Raw genomic sequence first — 27,912 nt, 5'->3', positions numbered from 1 at the left:
TTAGAATAAATTAATAAAATAAGTGACTGTGATGTCTGTTATTTATATAGTATTTTTTGACTTCTTGACCTTTTTTAAGAAAGTTAACTTTAATTCCTTCAAAAGCAGTCGATTATTAATATATGCTATTGGATAGTGTTCCTCAGAGAGGGTTTTATTGGCATTTTGAATGGTACAAATCCTCATAGTACAGAAGTGTCCTCCCATAGGACTCTCATGTCCCTGCTCTTCACCCATTCATTGCTAATGGCACTCCTCAGTCATTGTGACAACCAGAAACTTGCCTCCATAACTGCTCCGTCTCCAAAGGTGGGGGCTAGGGAGATGATTATATGGTACTAGTTGAGAACCACTTCTGTAGGATAGGCTTTACATTTGTTTATTGATTGTCATATTTTTGTCCTATCCTACATGATTAAAATCATTTCCTTTTATAATAAATAAGCAATTCTTCTCTTCACTGTTTAGAGAAAACCAATCAATTTAAAAGAAAATCCTGTCACTTTAAATGGGTACATCCTTGTATCTATGGCTATATACAGCGTGTTCAGAGAACCCAATTTTGCAAGTGTTTTGGTGACAAGAATTATATATGTTGATGATTACTACAATCAATAGCAAAAATATCTCCACATTAGATCAAGGACAAAAGTAACTCCACGTTAGATGCAATTAGATTAGTAATTGGTTACTACTTAAAACAGTAACTAAAATCAGTTTGACCATTGGTGGAAGTGGGAAAATATAACAAAATATAATCTTTCCTTTTCCCCTTCCCCTCTGTAAAGAAAAACCTTTACCCTTTGTTTTATGTTGTTGGATCCAGGGCTAGGTCTTTTTTCTGATCTATGTTTCTTTGTTTTTGATTCTTTCGATGTCATCACCCAAACTTAACGCTATTATCTGCTTCCATTCTCTACCTCTTGGCATTCTTTTCTTTGACTTTCTTTCTATGAAAAGTTCACGGTCACCTGTTCTTTGATCTTGTTTGGCATTCATATATCGAGAAATGAGCAGTGTCCTAGACATTTATTTAAGCGAAGTAGGAGTAAGTTTATTATATAAAGGAGAAAAAGTCTGGTTACCAAACTCATAGACTTTATGGTATTCAGTAATCAAATGTAGAATCCCTAGGACATGGTAAAAGACAACATGCAGGTACTGAGCATTTAGCACATGTTTGCTTAATATTGGGAGGTAGTCATTTCAGTACTAATTTAGATTTTGTGTATTAGTATTAGAGTAGATAGGTTTTTCCTTTTGAGCCAAGGCACAAATTAGAATTTCTTTTTTTATGAGTATTAGAATTTATATTTTACTATTTGCTTTTTTAGTTGTACCAGTTGACAATGTGGTTATTTATATTGATAGAAATAACACTGCCTAACTGACATACTTCCCTATTTGGACTCCTACATCTGTTAACTCTCATTATAAACAGAGTTCCTATGAATACTTTAAGTAAGCTATTTACTCCCAGAGCTGCCTGTGAAAACTCATGTTTTCATACCTATTTGTCAAAATTAAGTGCAAAACTCTTAATTTCCCTCTTCCAAAAATAGTCCAAAGCCATAGTGGTAGGTATACTATATTTTGTAATGTTATAAATATTTCTGTTATATTTAATGAACTATGTTTAAAAAGTTTTTAAAAGTTCCTTTGATTTATTACAGTATAAAAGTTAATAGTAATTATTAGAAGCATCATTAAGTTTGCAGAGAGCTAAGGTTTTCTTCATTTAAATTAACAAGGATTCCTAAACATCACTGATTTTTAATAAGGCTAAATCAGATTTCACAGTTGAAAAAGGAAAAAAAATACTAGAATGTTTTAAAATGCCAGTGTAAGACATCCATGATTTTGCCTGTAAATACTCAAAATTTAAATTCTCCTAAATTATAAAAATAAGAATATAGTGGATATAGATACAATTTGTATTTATTATGGAAAGTTCAGGTTTCGATGCTACAGAAAAGTAGGACAAAGCTTTATCGGAATGCTAGAAGTCATATCTTACATTGAAGAGATTCTTTTTTCTTGGTTATTCGTACATTCTAGGATTTTATTGAAACTCAGTGTCTTAGCAAAATTGTTCTAATTATTTACCTAGAACTGAGACCCAAAGAGACTGATTTATGTTTGTTTCTAAAGCTTAGATATAATGACCAAAAAAGAAATTTGGCTATTGTTGCTCTGAGAAAGGCCACTGATACATTAAACTGCTTCAGATGATCAGGGAAATTGCTGTCTCTAAACACCAAGAAAGTTGTTTCTATATTAATCTTTTTTTTTTTTTTTTTCCATTTTTATGGACCGAGTTTCACTCTATCACTCAGGCTGGAGTGCAGCGGTGCAATCATAGCTCACTGTAATCTCAAACTTCTGGGCTCAAGCAATCCTCCCACCTTAGTCTCCTGATTAACTGGGACCACAGGCGTGTACCACCATGCCTGGCTGATTTTTTAAATTTTTTGTAGACGCAAGTTCTCCCTATGTTGCCCAGGCTGGTCTTGAACTCCTGGCCTCAAGTGATGCTCTCACCTTAGCTTCCCAAAATGCTGGGATTATAAGCATGAGCTACTGCACCTGGACTATTTCTATATTAATCTTAAAGCTGGGCTTAGTTTGGTGAATCTTTAAGTACGTTGCTTTTTATAATAAATAGTAAATGTTTTAATAGTTACAGAAAAAGACTACTGTAGTCATGACTAATAGATAATTTGCAAATGTATTTACAGCTCTATCTTAAAGGAACCAACCGCAGAAAGCCTTCAAGCCCTGTGTGCGCTAGGGTTGGCAATGCAAGATGCTACACTGTCAAAAGCAGCACTTAATGAGTTACTAAAGCACATCAAACACAAAGACAATGATTATCAGAGGTGCCTTCTTACTGCAGCAATTTATGCACTCCAAGGCCGCAGTGTGGCAGTGCAAAGACAAACATCTAAAGCTGTTCATAGGTAAATTCTGCATTTGTGAACTTGGGGCCTGATTATACTGTATGTGATTGTGTTTGACATTTGGACTTTATTAAGACTATAAAGTAAGATAAGCATATATTTTTGGAAACCAAACTCAGGTTTTATGAAATTTTACATAGGACCAGGTAACTGACTGTATATGTTATTTTACCTGTAAGAATTTTTCTTTTAATTCAGTTGACAAATTTGGCCTTTAATCAGGTTAAGACCCAAACCTTGTTTAGCTATATAAACCCTTATTCCCAAGTTTTTAATATTCTCAGTCTGTTATCTGATACTGCCCAGGTTGATGGTATTAGGAATTTTTGGCCATTTAAACATTAATTAATGTCTTCAAAATTTGGAAAATAGAAAGCTGTCATTAGCTACAGTGGTTATTTATTTTGTTTTGAGCAGTGATTATCTGTAGTTTCTTTTCCTTCTATAGCTTATTTTTATTCACAATCTTTGCTGGTTAGTTATATTTTTAAAAAATTAAATTATTTTAATATAAAGCTTATTTCTTATGATGTCATTTTTATTAGAGGTCATCCTCCTGGTGTACAATATTATTTATCCTATAATTTTTAATCTCTTTGTGTCTTCTTTGAACACAAGTTATTAAATTTCCTTAACTTTTCTTAATTGTCTTATGGCTTTATAATCACATTGCTGATTTTTCCTTCTTTTTGTAAGGACTGTTGGTGTATATTGGAGATATAAAATATGTTTTCTAAAAATTAAGACACTTTCAACCAAACATAGACAATTAATATGAACTTTTTTAGGCATCTAAAAGGTTTTTAAGCTTAATAAAATATTAGTTATCTATACATTTTATGATTAAAGTAACTTCTATCTCTAAGCCTGCTACTTTTGGTGATCTCTATAGTAATCCGGGTGACCCTGCTCTTTGGTCTCTCTTGTCCCGAGTTGTTGCTCAATATGCTCAACGAAATGCAAAGGTGAGTAGTGTCCTAAATTCTGGCAAAAAGCTACAATAACTTGTGATGTAGTAAATATTATAATTTTAAGTTATAACTTTATTTTTCTGGAAGACAATTAATACAGTGAAGGGAGTTCTGTTATTTAACCAAATTTTCCTTTAGTCATTCAACAAGTACTAGACTGAGTTTCCTCCATGTATTATTGTACTGTTCTGGGTGTTGTGGGAGCTACAAAGAAGAAGGAAAATCTTTTTGAACATGTAATAGACTATGTTAATGATTGTATCATAAAGTGACATGACATTGCCATGTAGTGAGCATTAGCCATGTGTTTTTGAATCCCAAAAGAGAATTTTACTTAAAAGCTTCTTAAAGGTAAGATGATAAGAACTACAACACTGCCAACGTCCAAAAATGTAAGTATAAACATGAAGTCACTGAGTATAAGGATTATATACAGTATTGTAGTTTGTACAGCCACACATTTTTAGAACTCTATATTCTGTTAACTCCTATGGTTAATATGTCCTTTCATATAGTTCACTTAACTGGTTGATAAACATAATGGCAATAGCTATTATGGTTTGAACACATATCATGTCTAATAATTCTAATATCTGCAGTCTGTGGGTCTGTTTCTGTTAGTCCTACTGGTTTTCCCCTATGGTGGCTTTGTTTCTTTATTTACCTGATTGTGTGTACTTGAAAATTATTTGTAGTCATAATTTGAAGCTTAAAACTAAGGTATCTTTCTTTAGAAAGGATTTGTATTTGCTTCTGCCAGGTTCTTAGGAGCCCTACCAATCTGGGACTGCCTTATATATAAGGCTTAGAACTTGAGGTTTCTGGACCAACCAGGCTACTCTGTGCCTGGGTTACAAGGTCATCTGAGACCTGGCTTAATTTGGATTCACCTGGAACCTGAGCATGTAGCCACTTGGGGGTCAGCTTATTCTGATGTGGGTTTCCTTTACACTCCCCTCCTGTGTGAGCCCTGGGCTTTAATTTCTGTCCCTGTAGCCCATCTTTAAGATGAAAACTAAAATTTGTTAGCATCTGCAAATGGCAGAAGTGGCTTCCCTGTTCTCTTGTCTTTCTGGATTCCAGTTTTCCCTTTTAGGTTTGGCCTGGTAAGTCCTTAATATCTTGTCAATTATTAAATGCTTTTAAGAATATGGTTTTTAATATCCTACTGTTTCTCAAACTTTAATGTGCCATTGAAATCACCTGGTGATCTGTTAAACTTTAGTAGGTCTAGGGTGGGGCCCAAGTGTCTGAATTTCTAACAACTTCCAGGGGATGTCAGTGCTGCTGGTGCACAGGCCGCAGTTTCAGTAGCAAGTTTTATCCCCATTTTTAGTCATTTTAAGTGAATTAATTGACTCCGAGAACCTAGAAAACCATCATTATTAAGCACTGGAATGAAGTACTTTATTATGTGTCAGCTGCTGTGCTAAGCATTTTTATGTATTTTGTCATTTAATCCCAGCAACCTTATGAAGTAGCTGCAATTATTGTCCATTTTATAGAGGAGGATACTTGAGACAGAGTTTAAATAACTTGTATAAAATCAGTTAATAGTTGCGATGATGGGATTCAATCCCAGATTAACTCCCAAATCCTTCTACTCTGCTGTGTTGACTTTCTTCTTTTTAATCTATCTTCTATTTGTTTTATATTGACTTTTTAAAAAAGTTTATTTATGTTTTTAGCATTCTTTTTATTTATTTATTTATTTATTTTTATTTTTATTTCAGGATATTATGGGGGTACAAATATTTTGGTTATAATTAATGACTTTGCCTCACCCAAGCTAGGGCTAGAGGCATGCTCTTCCCTGATACAGTGCACAGACCTCATCCATTAGTTGTAAGTTTACCTACCCACCCCCCTCCCACCTGACAAGCATCCAATGAATATGATTTCCGTGTGAGCACCTTAGTGTTGATCAGTTAGTACCAATTTGATGGCGAGAACATGTGGAGGCTATTCCTCCCATCTTGTGATACCTCACTGTGGATAATGGGCTCAAGCTCAATCCAGGAAAATATAAGAGGTGCTAGATCACTGTTGTTTCTTATAATTGAGTAATATTCCATTGTATACATATACCAAATTTTAATAATCCACTCATGAATTGACGGGCACTTGGGTTGTTTCCACATCCTGGCAATAGTGAATTGTGTTGCCATAAACATTCGGGTGCAGATGTCTTTATTATAGAATGTCTTTTGTTCTTTTGGGTAGATGCCTAATAGTGCTATTGCTGGATCGAACGGTATTTCTATTTTTAACTCTTTGAGGTATCTCCAAATTCTTTTCCACAGAGGTTTTAGTATTCTTTATTTATGTGCTAAATACAGTTTTGAAAACATTTCTGATACACTTCTGGTATGAAATGAGGGATACAGTTTTCTCTTTTTTTTCTGAGACAGAGTCTTGCTCTTTTACCCAGGCTAGAGTGCTGTGGTGTCAGCCTAGCTCACACCAACCTCAAACTCCTGGGCTCAAGAGATCCTCCCACCTCAGCCTCCCAAGTAGCTGTGGCATGCGCCACCACACCTGGCTAATTTTTTTCTATTTTTAGTTGCCTGGGTAATTTTTTCTATTTTTTAGTAGAGAGGGGATCTCGCTCTTGCTCGGGCTGGTCTCAAACTCCTGAGTTCAAGCAATCCTCCACCTCGGCCTCCCAGAGTGCTAGGATTACAGATGTGAGCCACCATGCCTGGCCTTACAGTATTCTTTAGATGTAAAATGAAATCATTCTTGTAATTTACTTTCTTTTCCAGGTAAAATGTCTAATAATTGAATTTTTAAGAGTTATGAATTTCAGATTGACCTTATGAAAACTCTATGATGCTGCATATATTTTTCTTATTTTTAGTATTTATTTGCTTATTGAAGCAATGATGAGCTTCATGGTGCTCTGAATTTTTGTTATTTATTTTACTAGGGACTGTGGAAGTTTAAAAAATACTATGTATTTTCATGGAGTAAAACCATGTTAGTTTATCTTTTGATCTCTTCCTCCCTTCCTTCCTCTCTGCTCCTGTCTCTTTTTCAGTCTTTCTTCCATGATCTCTTTTATATTATTAGAAAATGTGTACATTTATTTGGTACCACTATAAAATCATGTAACTTTTGAACTGTTGAATGAGTATTGTAAAAGAGGAGTTGAAATGATCATAGTAGAAAAGATTTCCTTTCACAAAGATATTAAACTAGTCTTTTAAAACAGTATTAATAAGTTGATACATCAGGAGTTTAGAAGTTGTGCATGTGATAAAACTAAGCCTTTCAAATAATTTAATGGAAAGATTTTGTCTTAATTTTTACTATTTCATGAAAGTTGTTGCATTTGTCTAATCAGTGTTTTCTATTATAGGGAGGCGCTGTAGCAGGAAATGTGGCTCATATTCTGGACTCAAATTATGGGAAGGTTAGTTTGCCCTAGTACCACGGAAATGTTCAACTTGTTAAGTAATATTTATGTGAAGGAATTACATAATTTTTCTTCATAGCTCTGGTGTCACATCATATCAAATACTTTCATCAGTTTAAAAAACAGGGAGCTACAAAGAAAATTGGTTAAAATATTTCTTTTCTTTTATGTAGAAGGCATTACTGTATACTGCAGTAAATCAGTTGGCAATGGGAAGCAGTTCAGCAGAAGATGAAAAGAATATTGCACTAAAGACCATTCAGAAGGCAGCACTCCTTTCTCCAGGTGAATATAATATTCATTTCATTAATTCAGATTCTGTCAATCTTGCATTTGTGAGTTATAAAAACAAAGCTTTTATTTCCAGAAAATAAGACAAAAGGGAACTTTAAGAAACTGATTTAAGATTTTGCATATTATTTGATTGTCTGCTTTTGGCCACTAATAATTAAGACAGAATCAATTACTGGAACAGACTGAAAGGAATGCCTACTTAAAGATACTCTGTTACCTGTTAATGAAAATCTGAATTATACATGTATTTTCAAGAAGTTTTAAAGAGGTTTACCTATAGCTACTAAATTATTTAATAAGCATATTTAGATATTTGTAGTTTGAAGGATGGGGATGTGTCTTATGTGGCACCTGTTGGAAATGTCAAGGTTATGACCTCATTGGAGCTAGCTGTTGCATATGACTACTTCAGCATGCATCCATTACCACTACTGGAAAAATACCTTAGAGGACTGTAATGTGTAGCAATGTAGAGTTATATGGCAGATTTTTATATAATATTATTTTAAACATGAAATATAGCATTAAAATTTATTCCTCTAGAGCACTTCAAACATTTGTTAGATCAGAATGCTATTGCTTTTGTTCAGGCACTGTTGGTAAACAGATTGTACAAAGAATAGGTTCAATGTTATCGTCACAATAAACTGTAAAGATCCTAACTAAGCTGCAAAATATCTAACATTTCAGGGATTATTTTATAAAATAAGTAAACAGACCAATATCCTGTTGATTATCCTTATTTTCATTTTGACATGGTCAGAACCAAAAAACATTTGGATTTGTCTATATTATATATTGATAAGTTTCTGGTTTTTGGAGATGTTCTCAAGCAAATATTAGATAGACTTACTCTCAAGAATTCTTATTGTGGATACAGAATGATAGAAGATCTATTAGCGTTTGACTGTGTAAGGCCATAGACTTTAGAAAGGTAAGATTGCCCAGACAAGTCTTCTCTAATGATCTCCTCTGATTTTCCCATATCATCTGGATACACACATACTCAAGGAAGCAGAGTCATCATATAATGTGCTTAAAACAGGGACGGGGTGGTGAAGATGACTGCCTGTTCGAGATTTGGGAGTCCAGTGCAAGGGAATATAATTGTAGTTATATGTGACTATACGTCTAGTCTTTGTAGATATTTAGTTGAACAAAGTAAAGTTTTGCTAAATGTATACCAAGGAGTCTTTTCAGGAATTTGAAGATAATCCCAAGAATTTAGAATTGAATAAAAGAAAATCCAATTTCTGCTAGATTAGTGTTTCTGTGATACTCAGAGGTATTTTCAACAAACTGTAGTTTAAAATTACTAGGTTTGTAGTTTATATATTATCCCAGTATCATTTTATTTCATAGAGCATTGGAGTTGCTGATTATCTGTTTAAGAGTTAATAGAAACAGCAATTTGTTTGTATTGTGACAGAAGAAATTGCTGCCTACTATGGTCCATCCTCCTGCCAGAAATCTAAAGTATGTAATACCGTAAGATCCCTAATGGGGTTGTTCGCTTAATCTTAAGAGTAAGTCAATATTCAGAAACTGAATCCACTTCAGTTGGAATCACAGAATTTTAGACCTGATGGTACCTCAGCCTTGTTTTATAGAAAAATGAATCCCAAAGGAAAAGCTGCCACATGTTAATTAGTGGCATTGCTAGACCTAAAACCCTAAGGTTCAGTCATGTTCCTTTCATTATATAGTAATCAGATCTCATTATAAATAAAGTCTAGGGAATGGTACCCATTTGTTTGTTCTAGAATTTGAATATGTCTATGTTACTTAAAATAAGACAGTTGTCTGGGGCAGAAATTATTTCATAACATGAAGGTATGTATTTAATTTTTTATAAAGGTTTTTCCTCTGTATAAATTTTAATGAGTCTTGTGATTTTGTTCTTATACTATTAGCAGTAATACTGACCATCTAAATGAAATAGATACATATTTCATACATTTGATAGGAGTCTCATAATGGATGGAGCAGTCAGATAAGAAAAAATATAAAACTAAAACTACTCACGGTGCATAACAGACTTAAAGCATGAAACTATAAGAATTCTAGAAGAAAATGTTGGAAAAACTCTTACAGAAATTGGCCTAGGCAAAGAATTTATGAAGAAGACCCCAAAGACACAGCAACGACAAAAATAAATAAATGGGACCTGATCAAATTAAAAAGCTTCTGCACAGCCAAGGAAACTATCACGAGAGCAAAGAGAACCTATATGATGGGAGAAAATATTTGCATGCTACACATCTGATAAAGGGCTGATAACTAGAATCTATATAGAACTCAGGAAAATCAGCAATAATAAAAAAATCAAACAAGCGAAAAGAAGACAGATTAATGGCCAAGAAACAGATGAAAAAATGCTCAACATCTCTAATCATCAGGGAAATGCAAATCAAAACCACAATGAGATATCACTTATCTCCAGTGAAAATGGCCTTTATCAAAAAGTCCCCAAAACAGTAAATGTTGGTGTGGATGCAGAGAGATAGGAACACTCATACACTGCTGGTGGGACTTCAGACTAGTATAACCTCTATGGAAAGTAATATGGGGATACCTCAAAGAGCTAAAAGTGGAACTATCATTTGATCCAGCGATCCCATTACTGGGCATCTACCCAAAGGATAAAAAGACATTCTATAAAAAAGACATCTGCACTCGAATGTTTATAGCAGCACAATTCACAATTGCAAAGATGTGGAAACAATCCTAGTGCCCATCAATATGTGAGTGGATTAATAAAATGTGGTATATGTGTAGCATGGAGTACTACTCAGCCAGAAAAAACAATGGTGATCTAGCACCTCTTGTATTATCCTGGATAGAGCTGGAGCTCATTCTAAGTAAAGTATCACAAGAATGGAAAAATAAGCACCACATGTAATCACCATCAAATTGGTATTAATTGATCAACACTTACGTGTACATATAGTAGCAACACTCATTGGGTGTCAGGAAGGTGGGAGGGGGAAGGAAGGGATGGTTATATTCACACCTAATGGGTGTAGTACACACTGTCTGGGGGATGGACTCACTTGAAACTGTGACTTGAGTGGGGCAAAGGCAATGTATGTTACCTAAGCATTTGTACCCCCATAATATGCCGAAATAAAAAACAAAAAAACTAAAGCTAAAAAGTATGATCAAGTGACTGTGTTTTTTAACTAGCACCCCCTTGTGGGATTTTAAACCATTGATTTGTTTTTTAAGGGTAGCAGGACTAAAATATTAACTGTTGAAGTAAACTCCAAAATAAGATTTATAAAAATAACAGACCAAGGAAATGAAAAAAAACTTCTACATTCCAGAAATCCTCTTCCAATTTTTTCTTTTCATAAGGAACTTGCTTAAAAAGGGAAGTCTATATGCATAATCTCTTTCTCTTATTACCTCTCTGTCCCACTGCTTGTTGTCACGCTTCCTCCCTCCCTGGAAACTGCTGTCAAGGTGTGAAGGAAGGAAATATCAAATGAACTAAAGAATATATAATTATATAAATGCTTTGCTTGGAGTGATAGAGTGACTTCCATGCCTGCCTGTTAAAATATAAAATCTTGAACCTTTCCTTTTGCTCAAACTTTTCTTAAGAACTAAAAAAATTGTGGTACCTTGGTTATTCTGTGACAAAGCCTTTAAGACAAGGACTGAATAATGAAGATGAGTGTCTATTTGAGATTTGTCCTTGGTGTGAAGTAAAAGTGGATCTAATTGCCCTTTCCTTGGTAGTCTAGCACTCCAGGCACCTGAGTTAACCAGCCACGGAAGAAGAGCTTAATATATTTCTCATCCTCTGATATGTTTAGAAAAAATGGCAAATCTTGAAAGATGGATGTAGTAATGTGTCTCTGAAAACAAGTATAATTCAGTTTTCCTTTAAAAAAGTGGAATTTTTATGGAGATACAATTAATTTCTTTTTCTACTCTCATCTTTGGTAGTTTTTCAACATGTTGATATTAATTCTTACTCTCATTTTTGATAGTTTTCCAGCAACATGTTGATGTTAACAAGACTTCTAACTGTATTTCCTGTTTTTAGGTGACCCTGCTATCTGGGCCGGGCTAATGGCAGCCTGTCATGCTGATCATAAACTGGCTCTAGTGAACAACTCTCAGCCAAAGAGGATAGATTTGTACTTGGCATTGTTATCTGCTGTTTCTGCTTCAAGTAAGTTTTAAAAAACATTTTTATACATGATTTAATTTAGATTCTTTAAATGGTAAAATCAGGAAAACAACTTCAGCGTATATTGTTATAAAAAATACACTCATTAAAGAATCCACAGGTGTAATAGCTGTACAGAAATGTGATGGACATATATATTTTCTCTTCTGTATAGCTAAAGAGTCCAATATGTTCTGTTAGCTGAAATCTTCATTTTGTGGCAGTTTTCTGCTTTGAGTCTTGACCAGTGTTTTAGGACAGAGGTGACCTGGAAGCAATCCTTTACTGAAACCAGCACTGAAATTGTCCTTTGATTCTTCTTGGGAATCTTGGCTAGGGTAGCAGTTGTTCTAATCAGATTTAGTTAGCATTATTTTGTAAATCTATAAATTTCTTCATTGAAGCTGGGAATCGAAAATGGTTCTCTAGACTAATCTATGTTTAGGCCCAGGTAACTGGATATTTCCAAGAAGTATGTCACAGAACTTTGAAATAACCACTATGTTAAGAATTATTTGCTATTTTTATAGCACTTTTCACTATAATTGTAATAAGGTTGGTCTCTACATCCTGAAGCCTAAAATAGCTTTCCCAGACAAAACTATGCTGAGGCCCAGCTAACTTGGTATTTCCAATACTTGGTACTAGAGCCTTTGAAGAAACCATTATTTTAAGTATTATTCCACCATCGTTTCGCCATTATTTTAAGAACCATAGCACTTTTCACCATTAGTCTAAGAATTCTTCGTTGGAGTTGATTTTTGTGAGAAGTGACAAGTACAGGTCCTCTGTCAGTCCTGTGTTTGATTTGATTATCGCCAGAAATGGGAAGCGCACATTTTTGTGACAGGTGAAAAGTGGTCTACCTAAAAAGATACGTAAGACAGAGTCTAGAGATTCCTTACATAAGTTTCTTCTGCCTAGCTTAAGAAAAGGCATATTGAACATGCTTTTTTATCTAGCAGCAAAAAAGCAGCATTGTATATAATGTTTCTGTCTAGTAAAGCCCATCTGGTTACTCAGGCACCTTTTGCCTGCATGATCAATCACAATCATCAGAATTCTAGAAGCCTAGACAGAAAGCAGAGTTCTACCGTAAATCATAATCCAGGATATGCTCTCTGTCTCTAGCTCCTTAATTTAATCACATCTGCAAGGTTCCTTTTGCCATGTAAGGTTACATATACACAGGTTCAAGGATTAGACATTGATATCTTTGAGGGGACAGTATTCTTCCTATCAAAATCATATTTAAAAAAAAAGAAAAGTGATCTACACATAGGTTAACTTACTTTGATTAATAAATAGATTACCTTACTTTTGTCTTGGAACAGTAGTTTTTCACTAAATTAATTTTAGGTTATTAGTTATTTTTTAGTAAATGTTAAGCAGTGTCAGTGGGTGTCTGTGATTTCCGCGGTGGCTTAGGATGTGGTTGTTAGTAGAGGCTGTCATAAAGTTTTGCTGGGGTCTGGGATGTCAGGTGGGCCACTGTTCAAGCCCAAATCGTGGCAATGGTGGGCTAATTATTCCTGTCCTTTGGCTCCAGGATGACTTACGCTGGCACTGGTGTCAGTGGGTCCAGGCAGGCCAATTCTTGGACCTGTAGGTAGCTTTCTTGGGTGCTGGGAATGGCGTCAGTGGGTGGGTTGGGTGGGTTTTTGAACCGCTGGGCAGCAGGTGTGGAATGGGCTTGGCAGTGGCAGTGGTGGGACAATCTTCTGGGACCCCAGCAGTCTGGACTAGTATTGGTGTTTGCTGCAATGGGCAGGATAGGCCCGTACCCAGGCCTGTAGGTGGTATGTGCAGGTTGGTGCCAGCTGCAGTGTTAACCACAGGTTGGGTGGGCCCAACCTCAGACCCCAAGAGGAGTGCTCAGGTGTCAATTGTGGTAGGCTGGGCTGGGCAACCCCCAGGCCTCTGGGTGGGTGCTCAGGTCTGTGCCGGGCAGACCTGTCCTTAGTTCCTGTGGTGATGCATGCAGGTACTGGCTGTGGTAGGCAGGAATGAGATGATCCCCAGGCTGCCAGTGGAATGCTCAGGTGGGGGCATCAGTAGCTGTGCTACGGCCCTGCTATTGGGGACAGTGTGGTTGCTTTCAGTGGGAGCAGCTGTAGGCAGGTGGCTGAGGGAGGCATGTGCTTTGCTCGTGCCTTGGCGTCACCACAGCCCACAGTGGCTGTCAGTGGGGTGCCGGGGATGTGGAGATGCAAGGGCTGTGAGGCCCCTGGTGCCCCAGGACAGGATACAGTCTGGTAAGGGGTAGACTATCAAAGTGGCACTGTGCTGTAGCTTCTTAGAACTTGGGGTTTTGTGGGTCTCAGTGTGAGCTCCCTTGCTGGAGCAATGCCACTGCATAGTCTTCAGGCAGCTCCCTGTGTTAGTCTCAGGGCCCACAAAAGTGGAGGGGCTCTCCTGTGGCTAGGATTGTAGGAGTCCAAGGCAGGCATGTAGACAGCTGGGTGTCTCTCAATTACTCTTTCCCTTCATTAGAGAGCCTTTCCAGGCTCCCAGCTGATCCTGACCCAATCCTGAGCAGGCTACCTCACTTCCCTTTCCTTCCTTCCTTCCTTCTCTTTAATTACAGTGTTCTCTGTTAGATGATCTATTCAAAATTGTGATTATTTACTTGCTGTTTTGGTTCTTCTCCATGAAGAGGTGAGTACCTGATGAATCTTGTCAGCCATCTCCCCCCCGCCCCAAAGACAGGGTCTCACTTACTCTGTTGACCAGGCTGAAGTGCAGTGGTGCAATCATAGCTCACTGTAAGCTCAAACTCCTGGGCTCAAGCGATCTTCCCTCCTCAGCCTCCTGAGAAGCTAGGACTATAGACGTGCACCACCACACCTGGCTAATCTTTAAATTCTTTGTAAAGATAGGGGTCTCACTGTGTTGCCCAGGTTGGTCTCAAACTCCTGGGCTCAAGTGATCCTCTTGCCTTGGTCTCCCAAAGTGCTGGGATTACAGATGTGAGCCATCACGCCTGGATTAGTCAGCCATCTTGAAGCTGACACTAATGAATTTTACCAACATTTAAGGAAAAAAATAATACCAATTGTACACAGATACTTCCAGAAAATCAAAGAGATGTTAACACTTCTGACATTTTCCATGAGGCCAGCATTACCCTAGTGCCAAAACCAGGCAAAGACATTACAAAGAAAAGAAAACTACAGAACAATATCACTCATGAATATAGATGGAGAGAATTTAACAACAAAACTTTAGTAATTCAAACCCAACAACTCATAGAAAAAATAATACATTATGATGAAGTGGGGTTTAGGTCAGGAATGCAAGGTTGCTTTAACATTTGAAAATGAATATAATTCACCATTTAATATCTGTGAAAGATACCAGACAGAGTTTATACTATATGATTCCACTTACATAAAATTTTAGAAAGTCCAAACTGGCCTGTTGTGACAAAATACAGATTAGAAGCTGTCTGGGAACAGAGGCTAAGGGAGGATGGGGTGAGTTGGAGACAGAAGAGTAATTACAAAGGGGCAAGAAGAAACTTTTGGTAATAATATGTTCATGGTTTTGATTGTGCTGATGGTTCACTGGTGTATACTTATGTTAAAACTTATCAAATTGTGTAGTTTGGATATGTGCTGCTTATTTTATATCTATTATATAGCAGTAAATCTTTATGTTATTTTCAATGAATTCATTGTTACTATATAGTGATTTTTTTTATGTAAGTCACAAGTATATGAGGCTTTAAGTTATTTAGCCACGAATACTCCCACCATGAAACATTTCAGAAACCTGTCTCATGTCAGGATAGTTTGTAGTATTCCAGTGGTACATGTAAGTTTTAAAAACTATATATGCATGATAAGTCTAATTGTAACATTTTTTGCAACTAGTTAGTCTTCTGAGAACACAATATAAATTGCAGAAGAAAGTAACATCAACATTTTTGGTTTACAGTTAAAGACAAAGAATTCTTTGAAAATTACAACCACTCTCTTGAAATGTGGTCTCTCTCACAAGCTGTCACTGGTCTATTAGATACTGGAAGAATATCTGAAGCTGAGGCTCTCTGCACAAAGGTATTGTTATGGAATGTGCATTGAAATTCATGAGTTCTTATCCTACTTGGAAAATAACTTCAAAAATGGAGTGCATGTTATTTAAAGAGCATGTGGCGGTGGCGATGATTATGGTGATAATAACCATTTATTGGTTACTGTACTTGCTACAAGCCAGTGCCTGTATTTAGCATTTTGTGTTTGAACTTCCCAACAATCCTATGATGTAGGTATTTATTAGTATCCCCATTTTTACAGTTGAGGAAACCAAGGCTTAAAGAGGATAAGAAATTTGTACAGGAACTCACAATTAGAAATGGATAGAGTTGCGATTTGAACTTTTATGTGTCTGACTTCTAGGACTCAAACTCTTAATATAGATCTTTTTTAAAATTTTTATTGTTTTAGGGAGGCAGTATTTTCCTTTGAGTTTTCCCTTCAGAATGCTACATTTTCTAGTATCCCTTCATTTTCCCAAAGTTCTGGATCACATAGGATGACCATGGAGATTGTTGAATGGGTGCCTGGAGCTACTCAGTAGCCAATTTTTACATGCCAGGATGTAGGGCTCTATGCTTACCGGTTCTGTGAGTAAATTCTTAGTGTCTTGCTTAGCACATAGTAGGAGCTCAATAAATATTCATTGAATGAATCAGTTTCATAAACCTACTTAGAAATAATTTAATAGTTAAGGAAAGTTTTAAACATGACTTTGCTTGAAAACATCATGTTTCATAAATGCTTACCAGGGAGATTGTGTTTGCCTGTGTTGTCTTCCCAGAAACGCTTTTTGAAAATCAATCTAAATTTGACAGAGAAAGACGAATGGACTTTTGAAGATTCCTTTGGTCCTTGAATTCTGTGAAAAGCAGAATAATACATTTTCTCTTTTATTTAAGGAATTACACCTAAGTTCAGGATAGGGTATTATACAGTGGACATTTACTAAGCTTTAATTCACAACTGCTATGTACTCTCTAATGGAATAAGTAATACTGTATGAATCTTTCCTTGTCATTTTATTATTCCAGTCTCTTACTTAGAAGAAAGCAATTAAATACACTTTAAAAATACACTTAAGACTATCATCTAATGAGTACAAAATAAAAAAGTATGCTATTGAGGGAAAAGCAATAAAAAAAGAAATATTTAATAGTGGAAGGACTTGTTTAGAGAAATTCTTTAACTTCTTTCATATTTATGTGGAAGGATACACATTTACATATATACATTTATGTATATATGTGTTTTAAGGTATAAATAATAGCTTAGGGAAATGGGAAAATGGGTAATTTTTCTTATTCCTAGTACCTTAGAAGTGTGTTCCTGGAAGAAAGACATGCAGTGAATATTCTTATTAAGAAGTTAAGAAAGAAAAAAATTTATACCTCTTTCCTTCTTGCATAGTATAGTTTATTCAAATAAGGAATAGTGATAGCGTTCACTCTTAATTTTATATTTTCTTAGTTCAGGTATTTACATTCAGAACCTAAAGTTTTCAGGCTATTACCCAGGAGTAAACAAAGTCAAAGGGACATATTAAATCCAAAATAAATGACTTATAAACCACAATAATAGCATTATTGATTTTAAAGATTATTTAAGTGAAGTATAGGGTTTGATATTCTTAAGCTGTTCAGTGTTTTGTTTTGCAGTTGTTTATAATAAAAAAAGGTTTAGATTCAGAATTTTTTCCCAATATGGAGAATAGCCTAATTGCCTTTCACATTTAACATTTAAGAGCCTATTTGATGTATTCCTATTTGGGATTTAATTTTTAGAATTTAAAAAGTAACCCTGATCAGCCAGCTGTCATATTACTTTTGAGACAAATTCAGTGTAAACCACTCCTGGAATCACAGAAGCCACTCTCAGATGCTGTACTTGAAGAGCTACAAAAAACAGTCATGTCCAACTCAACCTCTGTTCCAGCTTGGCAGGTAAGTTCTCTCCTTTCATACATGAGTCCTGAATTAAAATACTCCATGATATTGGTTGAGGTCAGGAATATGCTTTATCTTTAATTGTCTTGCTTACAGTCTTACCATGTATCTCTCAATTTCAAGATGTAAAAGGGTATTGTGGTTAGAGAAACTAAGGAAGTTGAATACTAATTTAGGATCTGCTACTATAACACTTCAGAGCTTTCTTAATTGTTAATTATAAATTTCTTCAATTTAAAACAATAGAGAAAATACTCTTTTACATGGGTTGATGTAAGAGAGCTAAAGAAGTGTTGCAGACATTTTATATGTAATATGGGTACAGTAATAGTGTTTAACTCTGCCTTTAGAGGGGATATGTGTAGTTTTTCCCTAGCTAATTTGCAGGTAACCTGTATTTAGTGCTTTCAGAAATAGGTATTTCAGAATTGATACTTGAATCAACAGATTTATCTGCTCTTTTAGCTGGCTCTGGTTATCCAAAATGATAAATACACAATGATCATTATGTGCTTTGCTCTTATTGATATTAAAATACAAAGAAGCACATAATTTTATTCAATTTGTTGTATTTCCTTGTATACCCCATAGAAAGTATCAAAGAAGCTTTGTTATAGATTTTTTAGAAGCTTATTATTATATTTTACTACAATTTGTTTTTCATTCACGTCTTCTGTTATATCCGCTTTTTGATATCCTTGCTTTAGAGAATTAAAAACATAATCTAATGGCATAAAATAGTTGGATTGTGCAAGGTAAGCCTCCATTTTACTCTAATCCTTGAAGAAAGATGGTGTTTTTCCCCCTCTTTTAGAGTAAGTTTGCCATATGATAAATCTCATGATCACATGTTCTTTATCAAGGGGAGAAATACTTTGTCAACTAAAAGGGAAAAATTGAAGGATAAATTATATAGTAAGTAAAGTCTTAAGAGATTGTATGCATATGTGTATTTTTTTGTATTATATAATTCACAGAGAATAAAATATGAAAATCTTAAAAGTACTATTCCTTAAACGTTTACATGTATATATACCTGTTTAACTGCTACCCATATCAAGATACAGAACATTTCTAGCAACCTAACTTCCTGGCCCATGCCTCTCTCAGTTGATCTTCCTCCCACCTCCGAAAAGGGAAACCACTATTCTGACTTCTATCACTTCTATCTCATTTTGGCTATTTTTGAACTTGATATGGAGTACTCTTTTGTATCTGGTTACTTTTACCCAACATCATGTCTGTGAGATTCATTTAGTTGCTTCATTTGGCCAGAATTTTTTTCATTTCATTTTATGAATATACTGTTAATATCTATTCATTGCTGTTGATGGACATTTGGATTGTTTCAGGGTTTGGTTATTACAAATAATGCTTTTGTGACCATCCTTGGACATGTCTTTTGGTGGGTCACAGGGTGTATGTGTATTCACTTTAGTAGATCTGCCAAACAGTTTCCAGAATGGTTGTACCAGTTTATACTCGCATCATCAGTGCATGAGCATTCCAAGTGCTGGTATTGCTGGATTGTTGTTTATTCTCCCCATTTTGGGGGATATGTAGGTAATAATATCTTGTGGTGGTTTTTAACTTGCATTTACCTGATGCCTAATGATGTCAAGCAGCTTTTTATGTGCTTATTTTTCATGTGCTTATATTTATTAAGCTTTTGGATAGTCTCTTTTTGAAGAGACTAAATTATTTGCATAATTTTTAATGGGATAGTTATTTTTTTCTTACTGAATTATTGGAATTCATTATATTTGCAGGATGTAAGCACATTTTTGGATACTTGTATTGCAAAGACTTTCTCACATCTGTGGCTTCTCTTAGCACTCTCTTAATGTTATTTTTTGATGAATAGTTCTTAATTTTAATGAAGTCTAATTTTTCATTTTTAAATGGTAAGTACTTTTTTGGGGTGTTCTATTTAAGAGAACTTTGCTTACTCCAAATTCATGAAAATTTTTTATGTTTTGTTTTAGAAATTTTATTGTTTTACCTTTCACATTTAGGTCTACAATTTATCCAGGATTAATCTGTGAATATTGTAAGGGTTAAAGTTTATTTTTTTTTCTATATGGATATCTAATTAATCTAGTTCTATTCTTTAAAAGACCATTTGGTCCCATTGAATTACAGTGATCCCTTTGTCATAAATCAGCTGACTCTGTATGTATGGATCTTTTAGGACTACCTATTCTTTTCCATTGATCTGTTTGTAGAATAATTATAACAATATACTATAATAAAAATTAGGTAAATATGGTCTCTCTCTCAAAGTATCTTACTGTATTGTACCACAGGTAACTGAAAGCATGTATAAGGGGGGACTGCTGTAAATTGTAAATTCCCACACATACAAAAGCCCTACTGCAGTCTTGGTTGAGATTGTGGAATCTGTAGTTTAATTTGGAGAAACTTGACAAAGTAATATTCTGCTGAATCTTTCTATACATGGATGTGGTATATCAATCAATTTAATTAAGTTTGAAATTTCTCTCATCACTGTTTTGTAATTTTCAACCTAGAGGTCTTTTCCATTTATGTGTTAAATTTATTTCTAGGTATTTGGCATTTTTTTGTTCCATTTTTTTCATATATTATTTCCAAACATTTAGAAATGCTGTTGGTTTTATATATTGACCCTCCAGCAAACTTACTAAATTCACTTTTTCTTTGAGATGGTCTTGGATTTTGTACACAGGGAATTATGCCCTTGTGAATAACGAAATTTTACTTTTTTCTTCCCAATATTTACATATTAATTTTTTTTCTTGCCTTATTTCACTGTCTATAGGCTTTAATACAATGTTAAATAAAAGTGATGATAAATAAACATTCTTCTGTTATTCTTACCTCAGGTAGAAAACATTCACTATATCATTATTAAGTATGGTGTTTGCTGTAGGTTTTTATAAATATCTTTATCAGATTAAGGAAATTCTATTCTGAATTTGTTGAACAGGGTTTTGTTTTGTTTTGTTTTAATAATGAATGGGTCTTGAGTTATAGCAAATGATTTTTTGGGCATCTGTTAATATTAGAAGGGTCTTTTTTCTTTCCTCTGTTAATGTGGTAGATTACATTGATTTTCGAATGTTAAACCAACTTTGCATTCTTAGAATAAGCCTGTCTTGATCATGATGTGTTATCCTTTTCATTTGCTGGAGTCAGTTTGCTCTAATATCTTCTTTATTCCCATAGGTCTTTGTTAGGTCTTGATGTCTATGTTGTTATTCATTTTTTCTTTATTTTCTGAAAGAGAATTTCTTAACTGTGTGGAAGAATTCACCATTGAAGCCATTTAGGCCAGGAATTTTATCAGAAAGCTTTTAATTACAGACCAAATTTCTTTAATAGACATAGGCCTATTAAGATTTCCTGTCTGTTTAGCATTGGTGAGTTGCAAATTTGTCAAATACATCTCAATTTCAAGTGTTTATTGACATAAAATTGTTCATGATCTCTTCTTTTTAATGTTTGCAATATCTATAATGATTTTTTTTTTCATTCTATATTGGTAGTTTGTATCTTCTCATTTTTCTCTTAGTAGCTTTAGCAATTTTATTAATCTTTACAAACTCAACCTTTTGTTTTGTTGATTTTATTTATTATATCTTACCTGTTATTAATTTCTTCTTTTTGTTACTTTCTTTGCTCTACTTTATTTGGGTCTAATTTGTTATTTTTTACCCCCTTACCTTCTTGAGATAGAATTTTCTCTTGCACTAATATGTGTACCCCACAACATTTTATGTAGTGCTTTCATTGTCATTCATTTCAGAATGTTTTCTAATTTCCGTTGGGATTTTTGACTCACTTTTCTTATCTGAAGCATGTTGCACAATTTATATTAATAATATGGGTTTTTTTTCTAGATACCTTCTTTAACTGATGTCTAATTTAATTCCACTTAATCAGAACATTTACTTCGGATGATTTCAGTCCATTGAAATTTATTGAGATTTGTTTTATGATCCAGCATATGGTCAAATTTGGTAAATGTGTGTGCATTTGCAATGTGTGTTCTGCAGTTACTGAATATAGTCTCTATATGTCATTTAAATGAGACTGATTAATTATGTTTAAATTTTTTGTGTTCTTACTGATTTTTGCTTGTCTCTTTCTTGTATTATTGCTGAGATAAGTGTGTTAAAAAAACTAATTCTGGATATATCTGCTTTCATTTCTGTCCATTTTTGTTTCATAAATTATATGTTATTATATACAACTGTAGGAATGTTTATATCTTCCTATTTAATGGGCTCTTTTATCATTATGAAACATCTCACTTTGTCTCTTAATGTTTCTTGTCTTAAAGTCTACCTTTGTTTGTTTTTAATGCAGCCACACAAACATTCTTTTGGTTAATATTTACACGATATGTTTGTTTTCACATTGCATTTTGGTTTTGTTCCTAGCTTGCCACCTTGGGCAATTTTTAGACTTCAGACTAGGTATAGCTAGTAAACTGTTGCTAATAGAATGGGCAATATGACTATTATTTTCTTGACCTGTGATTTTTTGGGGCGTAGAACTTACCAATAATTAAATAAAATTTCTAACTTCATCAAAGTTTACTGAACTTGTTGAAAGTAGAGTAACAGACTGTGTCCTAAACTAAAATCCTCTACATCCTTCTCCCCTTTTGTTCCTTAGTGGCTGGCACATGTGTATCAGTCCCAAGGAATGATGGGTGCTGCAGAGATGTGTTATAGAAAGAGTCTACAAGTGGCATCCCAACAGGGCAGTTGGAGTGGGAAACTTTCAAGTCTGTTGAAACTAGCACTACTTGCATTGAAAGTCTGCATGGTAAGATCATGTTATAATTATCATTATGAAGAATTGATTCTTTTATCTTTCTTTACTCTGAAAGCTGTTCACATAGTGATATTCTACTGAGTTCCTGTTGTTTCATTGTCTTCTAGTGTGGTTTCTTGATAAACTTTGTATTTTGGGCTCTTGATGGATATAAGAGTAACATAAATCCATACCTCACAGCAGAACATTTTCAATGTTCTGGGAAAAAAACAAAGGTTACAATTTTAAAAGTTCAATTATAGTAGGATATACATTTTGTTTTCTTGGTGATTTAAATTAGAATTAAACCTAGCTACTCATCTATGACAAAGATGCTAATATTTAACATTTCAGTTATTCGTAATTCAATTTGACATTGTGTAAGAGGGATTGCTAGTAACTTATGACTTGACATTCTACTTTCTGATATCAATTTATATATATAAATTTAAAAGTCTTATGGGCTGGTAGAGAAAATTCTTCAAGATATATGTTTAAGTAGGGGTGAAGATAAGCTGCAGAACAATATGTATGATATAATCCTAACTGAGTGTTTGTATATGTGGCATGTATTTTTAAGAATACACCTTTGTGTTTGGGTACACACGCCCTTATAAGCACACAGAAAGGTATAATTATGTGGAAAGATATATAAGAAACTTAATGGCAGTTATTTTGGAAAATGGTACTGTGCATTTTAAGGGATGGTAGAGGAGAATTTTTCATATCTTTTGATAGTCTTTGAATTTTTATCATGCATATTGCTTTTGTAATTAAAAGATAAACTGTCATTCTTTCTGTTGTACATGGTTAGAAGCAATTGGCCTTGTCAGGCCTAAACTAACTCTTTTTTTATCGTAGTATTCCTTGAGAAATGTGATTTACTGACTTTAACTAGACATTTTGACAAAGAAATAGAAGAATTAGGAAATTTGTTTTGGCTCTGGTGCCATTACTGTAGAACACATTTAAGACCTTTGAATGTGGGCCATGTTTTGTTCATCCTTGCTTCCTTGCTTTACCACTCTGCCTTGTACATAGGAAGTCCTCAAAAAATGGTTTCTAAATGAATGGACAAATAATAACATAGTCAAATTTGAAGTGATTTGTGTAGAAAGAAATAGTGGTAACCAAACATTTTGTTTGTGATTACCAAACATTTTGTTTTGTTTGTTCCATATTTATATTTAACAAAGTTCTTGATGACCTTGGTAACTAGTGAGCTATAGAAGCCACACATAGTACCTATAACACGCTCTTGAATATGTGAACTGGAGAAGTGAACACTCTTTTAGCCTTTATTTTTTAGTTATAAATATTATTTGGTAGTCTTTTTTAATGTTGAAAAATTAAATATGACCTGGAATAAAATAAATTAATAATAGCTATAATAATAGCAAGCACATATAGTACTTACTTGTGCTAGATACTGTTATAAGTGCTTTACACTTGTTAATTTATTTAATAGTCACAATAACCCTATTTTACCCATGAGGAAATTAATTTGCAATTTGGTAATAATACCAGCCACCCCCAACTGCTATACCACAAAAATATTTTCTCTAAGAGCCTATCTTCTGGTTCTACCATTTACTACCTGTGAAACCTTTAGCCAATTAAACTATTTAGAGCTCTTTCTTCTTTTGTAATAGTGGAGATTATAATACATACTTTGACTTCTTGTGGAGTTGTTATGAATAACAAATGAAGTAACCTTTATAAGCACCTTTGTAAACCTTAAAGCACTATCCAAATCTAATTTGTTCTTTTCAGAACATTTAACACCCAACAATTCTTATAAAGGAATAAAGGAGATACCATATTTCTGTGGTAAACAGCTGGCAGTATGGAGAAGATGGATGTATTAAAATTAAACTTTTTAATGAAAGACTACTGTAGGTATGATAATATATGAACCGGATATTAAACTGAAAGGTTAGTTACTAGATATCAGATTCCAAAGTGAGATATCAGATCAAGATACAGCTTTTTGAAGCAGGTAGGATACTAACCTGAAAGGAAGCTGTAAAACTATCAGAGGAGTAGAGCTGGACAAGGATTGCTGAAGAAATTTCTTTGGAGAGAAATTTCTGCTGCCTCGCTTGTTTTCCCCGTGGCACCAGATGCACACAAAGGTGAGGAAGGGGGTGCTGCCAGAAAGAGGGAGACTTTGATGTGTGTCCTCTGAGGTCCTAGAGGCACATGTCTGGAAGCATATGGACAAATATCTGACACATTTCAAAACCTGTGGCTCTCAGTCTAAGGTATTAGGACAGAGAAGAAGAGAGTTTCTAGTGATTTAGAAAGTGCATGCTTCTGGGAGAGAGTGGTCAACAGCAGATGAATCCCAGAGGTAGGAAAGAATATATGTTTGTGGTATAGGATGGAAGGAATGAAGGAGAGTTAATGAAGAAGGGATCGGCAGCACTCTCAGAGTTTGTTAGATCTACAAATGAGTGATACCAAGTGTGAAAGTGGGTTAACGTTAACATAGTAGTTATCTTAGATCCTGTCCAGTAGGGCCACCTAGAGGGATGGTGGGCTGTCAGCAGAAAGGAAGCTAGAAGTTTCTAGATTGCTAGAGAATGTGGAGAGAATAAGTGGAATAGAATATGTTTGCCAGATTATTAGAACTGCAGATGACCGGGGCTGGCTTGATAGGATGCGCCCTATGCAGTTGTTTAATGCTCCATACTTGGTTTAATGCTCTGTAGTCGCTATCTTGAAATTCTTAATAATTTTTGAACAAAGGGCCCTACACTTAGTTTGCACTGGGCTGTGCAGATTATGTAGCTGGACCTGCAAATGAGAGACTACCCATGTTGAGAGAGTCTCTGCTAAAGCCAGCATGAGAAAAAGAGCTTTAAACATCTGTCAAGCCTGGAGAACTTGACACTGTCTTAGAGTGGCACCAGTCAAATGCAAACTTGTGGTATTTCAGTAGGGGCCTGAAGCTATAATTAGTAAGAAGAGGTGGGAGTATTAGGGAGGAACAAGCCATCTGCCACTGCCTATAAACATACCCTAGCCTGGGAGCTGAGGGGAATTGGGGTTGGAAGGGGGTTGTGTGCATGTGTGTAAATATTACCTTTGAATGAAGACTAAAGTCTTGAAAAGAAGAGAACATTCTAATTGAGACTGTTTGTGAATGAATGTAAGAAAAATGGGTGTAAGAGTCATGGGGCCTACTGTAATTTACATCCAGGGACAGAGAAACAATCTCCCTCAAATAGTAAATTTTAAAGAGATAGTGGGAGACAAAAATAAAAGTATGTTGTGATCACATTGCTCAATATGCCAGTTATATATAGTAACTTTTTTCTTATATAATCAATCATCTTTGAGCCAACTTTACAGAATGTTTTATATGATTTCTTGGAATTTAGAGACTACATTATTGAAAGCAGTGAGTTTTATATTACTGGTTTTTAAAAAGATGTTAGGAATAATTTTATTAGAATATGTCTTGCCTTATTTTCTTTGTCAGACGTACCCAAGATCCCACGGTTCCCATATTTATAGAAGATGAACCACAACTTCTGTTCTCCATTTCAAATTCATTATCTTTATAGCTTCCTCTTCCTTGATTACTCAAATTACTATTGCCTATACTGCACTCGGAGATTATTGCTCCAACTTTTTTTTTGATTGTTTAGTATTTGAAATGGACTGTATATTTTGACTATATATAATAGACATTTTATTGACTATTAAAATGTATATTGTAGGCCAGGCGCAGTGGCTCACGCCTGTAATCCTAGCACTCTGGGAGGCCAAGGCGGGTGGATTGCTCGAGGTCAGGAGTTCGAGATCAGCCTCAGCAAGAGCGAGACTCCTCCGTCTCTACTAAAAAAAAAAAAAAAAAATAGAAATTATCTGGCTAACTAAAATATATATATAGAAAAAATTAGCTGGGCATGGTGGCTCATGCCTGTAGTCCCAGCTACTGGGGAGGCTGAGGCAGTAGGATCGCTTAAGCCCAGGAGTCTGAGGTTGCTGTGAGTTAGGCTGACGCCACGGCACTCACTCTAGCCCGGGCAACAGAGCGAGACTCTGTCTCAAAAAAAAAAAAAAAAAAATGCATATTCTAGATACTTATGAATCTTGGTTAGAATTTAAAGTTTTTAATGAAATATTTTTAATGCATTTTTTCTTCCTGCACAATTCAGTAAAGTGTTTACCATTTTATTTTGTTACTGTTTCTTCAGAAAGACTTACCTATGTTATTTCTGAGTCAGTACATGCTGTAAGACCAAAATTTGTAACCCAAGTAATGTATAGACACATTAACATTTTTCTTATAAAGTGAAATTTTAATGTTTTTTCAGTATTGCTAACTTTGATTTAATTTATCTGATCTGCTTTGCATTTTCTTTTATATTGGGATTTAATTAAAATACTTTGTTTCAGCCTTTCCTCTCTCCTCAGATTTTTTTTGAAATGTAGGACTTTATATTTGTCACTACCAGTTAAAGAATAAATCATGTTAAATTGAGTTTTGTGTATTTGGTAGACACAAGGCATACTAATGGATAGATTTTATTCTCCTATGTAGTAGTATATAATAGTAAATTTTCTTTTAACAAATATTTCAGTGTTTTTTTTTTTTGAGACAGAGTCTCACTTTGTTGCCCGGGCTAGAGTGAGTGCCATGGCGTCAGCCTAGCTCACAGCAACCTCAAACTCCTGGGCTTAAGCGATCCTACTGCCTCAGCCTCCCGAGTAGCTGGGACTACAGGCATGCGCCACCATGCCCAGCTAATTTTTTCTGTATATATTTTAGTTGGCCAGATAATTTCTTTCTATTTTTAGTAGAGACGGGGTCTCGTTCTTGCTCAGGCTGGTCTCGAACTCCTGACCTGGAGCGATCCACCCGCCTCAGCCTCCCAGAGTGCTAGGATTACAGGCGTGAGCCACTGCGCCTGGACTTCAGTGGTTTTTAAGTGATAGCTCCCCTTTGAGCCCTTCTTTTATCCCAGTCTACTCTGTTTTGTAGCTCCTTAAGTGCAAGGATCAGATCTTAAATCATTTTTTAGTAATTATGTTCCTTGTATCATTTATATGATGACATGGATAAGTAGGTACTCAATAAATCAGAGTCAAATACATACTTTTGAAATGAATATGTCGAAAGCTTTGAGTTAATATGTCTTATATTTTTATAGGCTAACATTTCTGGTGATCACTGGCCACCCTTGGTTCAAGAGGCTACAACTGAGGCCTTGAAACTTTGCTTTTGTCCACTGGCTGTTCTCTTACAAGCTTTGTTACAATTCAACCGCAAAATGGGGGCAAGGTATGAA

General features: G+C 34.9%; 1 protein-coding gene across 3 annotated transcripts in view; it reads left to right on the top strand.

The window, feature by feature from the left end:
* TTC37 (tetratricopeptide repeat domain 37) overlaps positions 1 to 27,912 on the top strand; it is an 82,745-nt gene that overhangs the window by 49,599 nt on the left and 5,234 nt on the right. For all 3 annotated transcript variants that reach the window (XM_045566611.1, XM_045566610.1, XM_045566612.1), the window contains 9 exons: positions 2,739 to 2,960; positions 3,853 to 3,925; positions 7,293 to 7,346; positions 7,523 to 7,634; positions 11,698 to 11,826; positions 15,763 to 15,884; positions 17,645 to 17,803; positions 22,469 to 22,621; positions 27,775 to 27,905. In XM_045566611.1, coding sequence (XP_045422567.1) covers positions 2,739 to 2,960; positions 3,853 to 3,925; positions 7,293 to 7,346; positions 7,523 to 7,634; positions 11,698 to 11,826; positions 15,763 to 15,884; positions 17,645 to 17,803; positions 22,469 to 22,621; positions 27,775 to 27,905 — 1,155 coding nt within the window. The remainder of the gene's footprint in view (positions 1 to 2,738; positions 2,961 to 3,852; positions 3,926 to 7,292; positions 7,347 to 7,522; positions 7,635 to 11,697; positions 11,827 to 15,762; positions 15,885 to 17,644; positions 17,804 to 22,468; positions 22,622 to 27,774; positions 27,906 to 27,912) is intronic.

Source organism: Lemur catta, chromosome 12, assembly GCF_020740605.2.
Source record: "Lemur catta isolate mLemCat1 chromosome 12, mLemCat1.pri, whole genome shotgun sequence".
Taxonomy (NCBI): domain Eukaryota; kingdom Metazoa; phylum Chordata; class Mammalia; order Primates; family Lemuridae; genus Lemur; species Lemur catta.
Note: the sequence above shows the minus strand (reverse complement) of the source record. Positions and strands in the feature narration are given on the sequence as shown.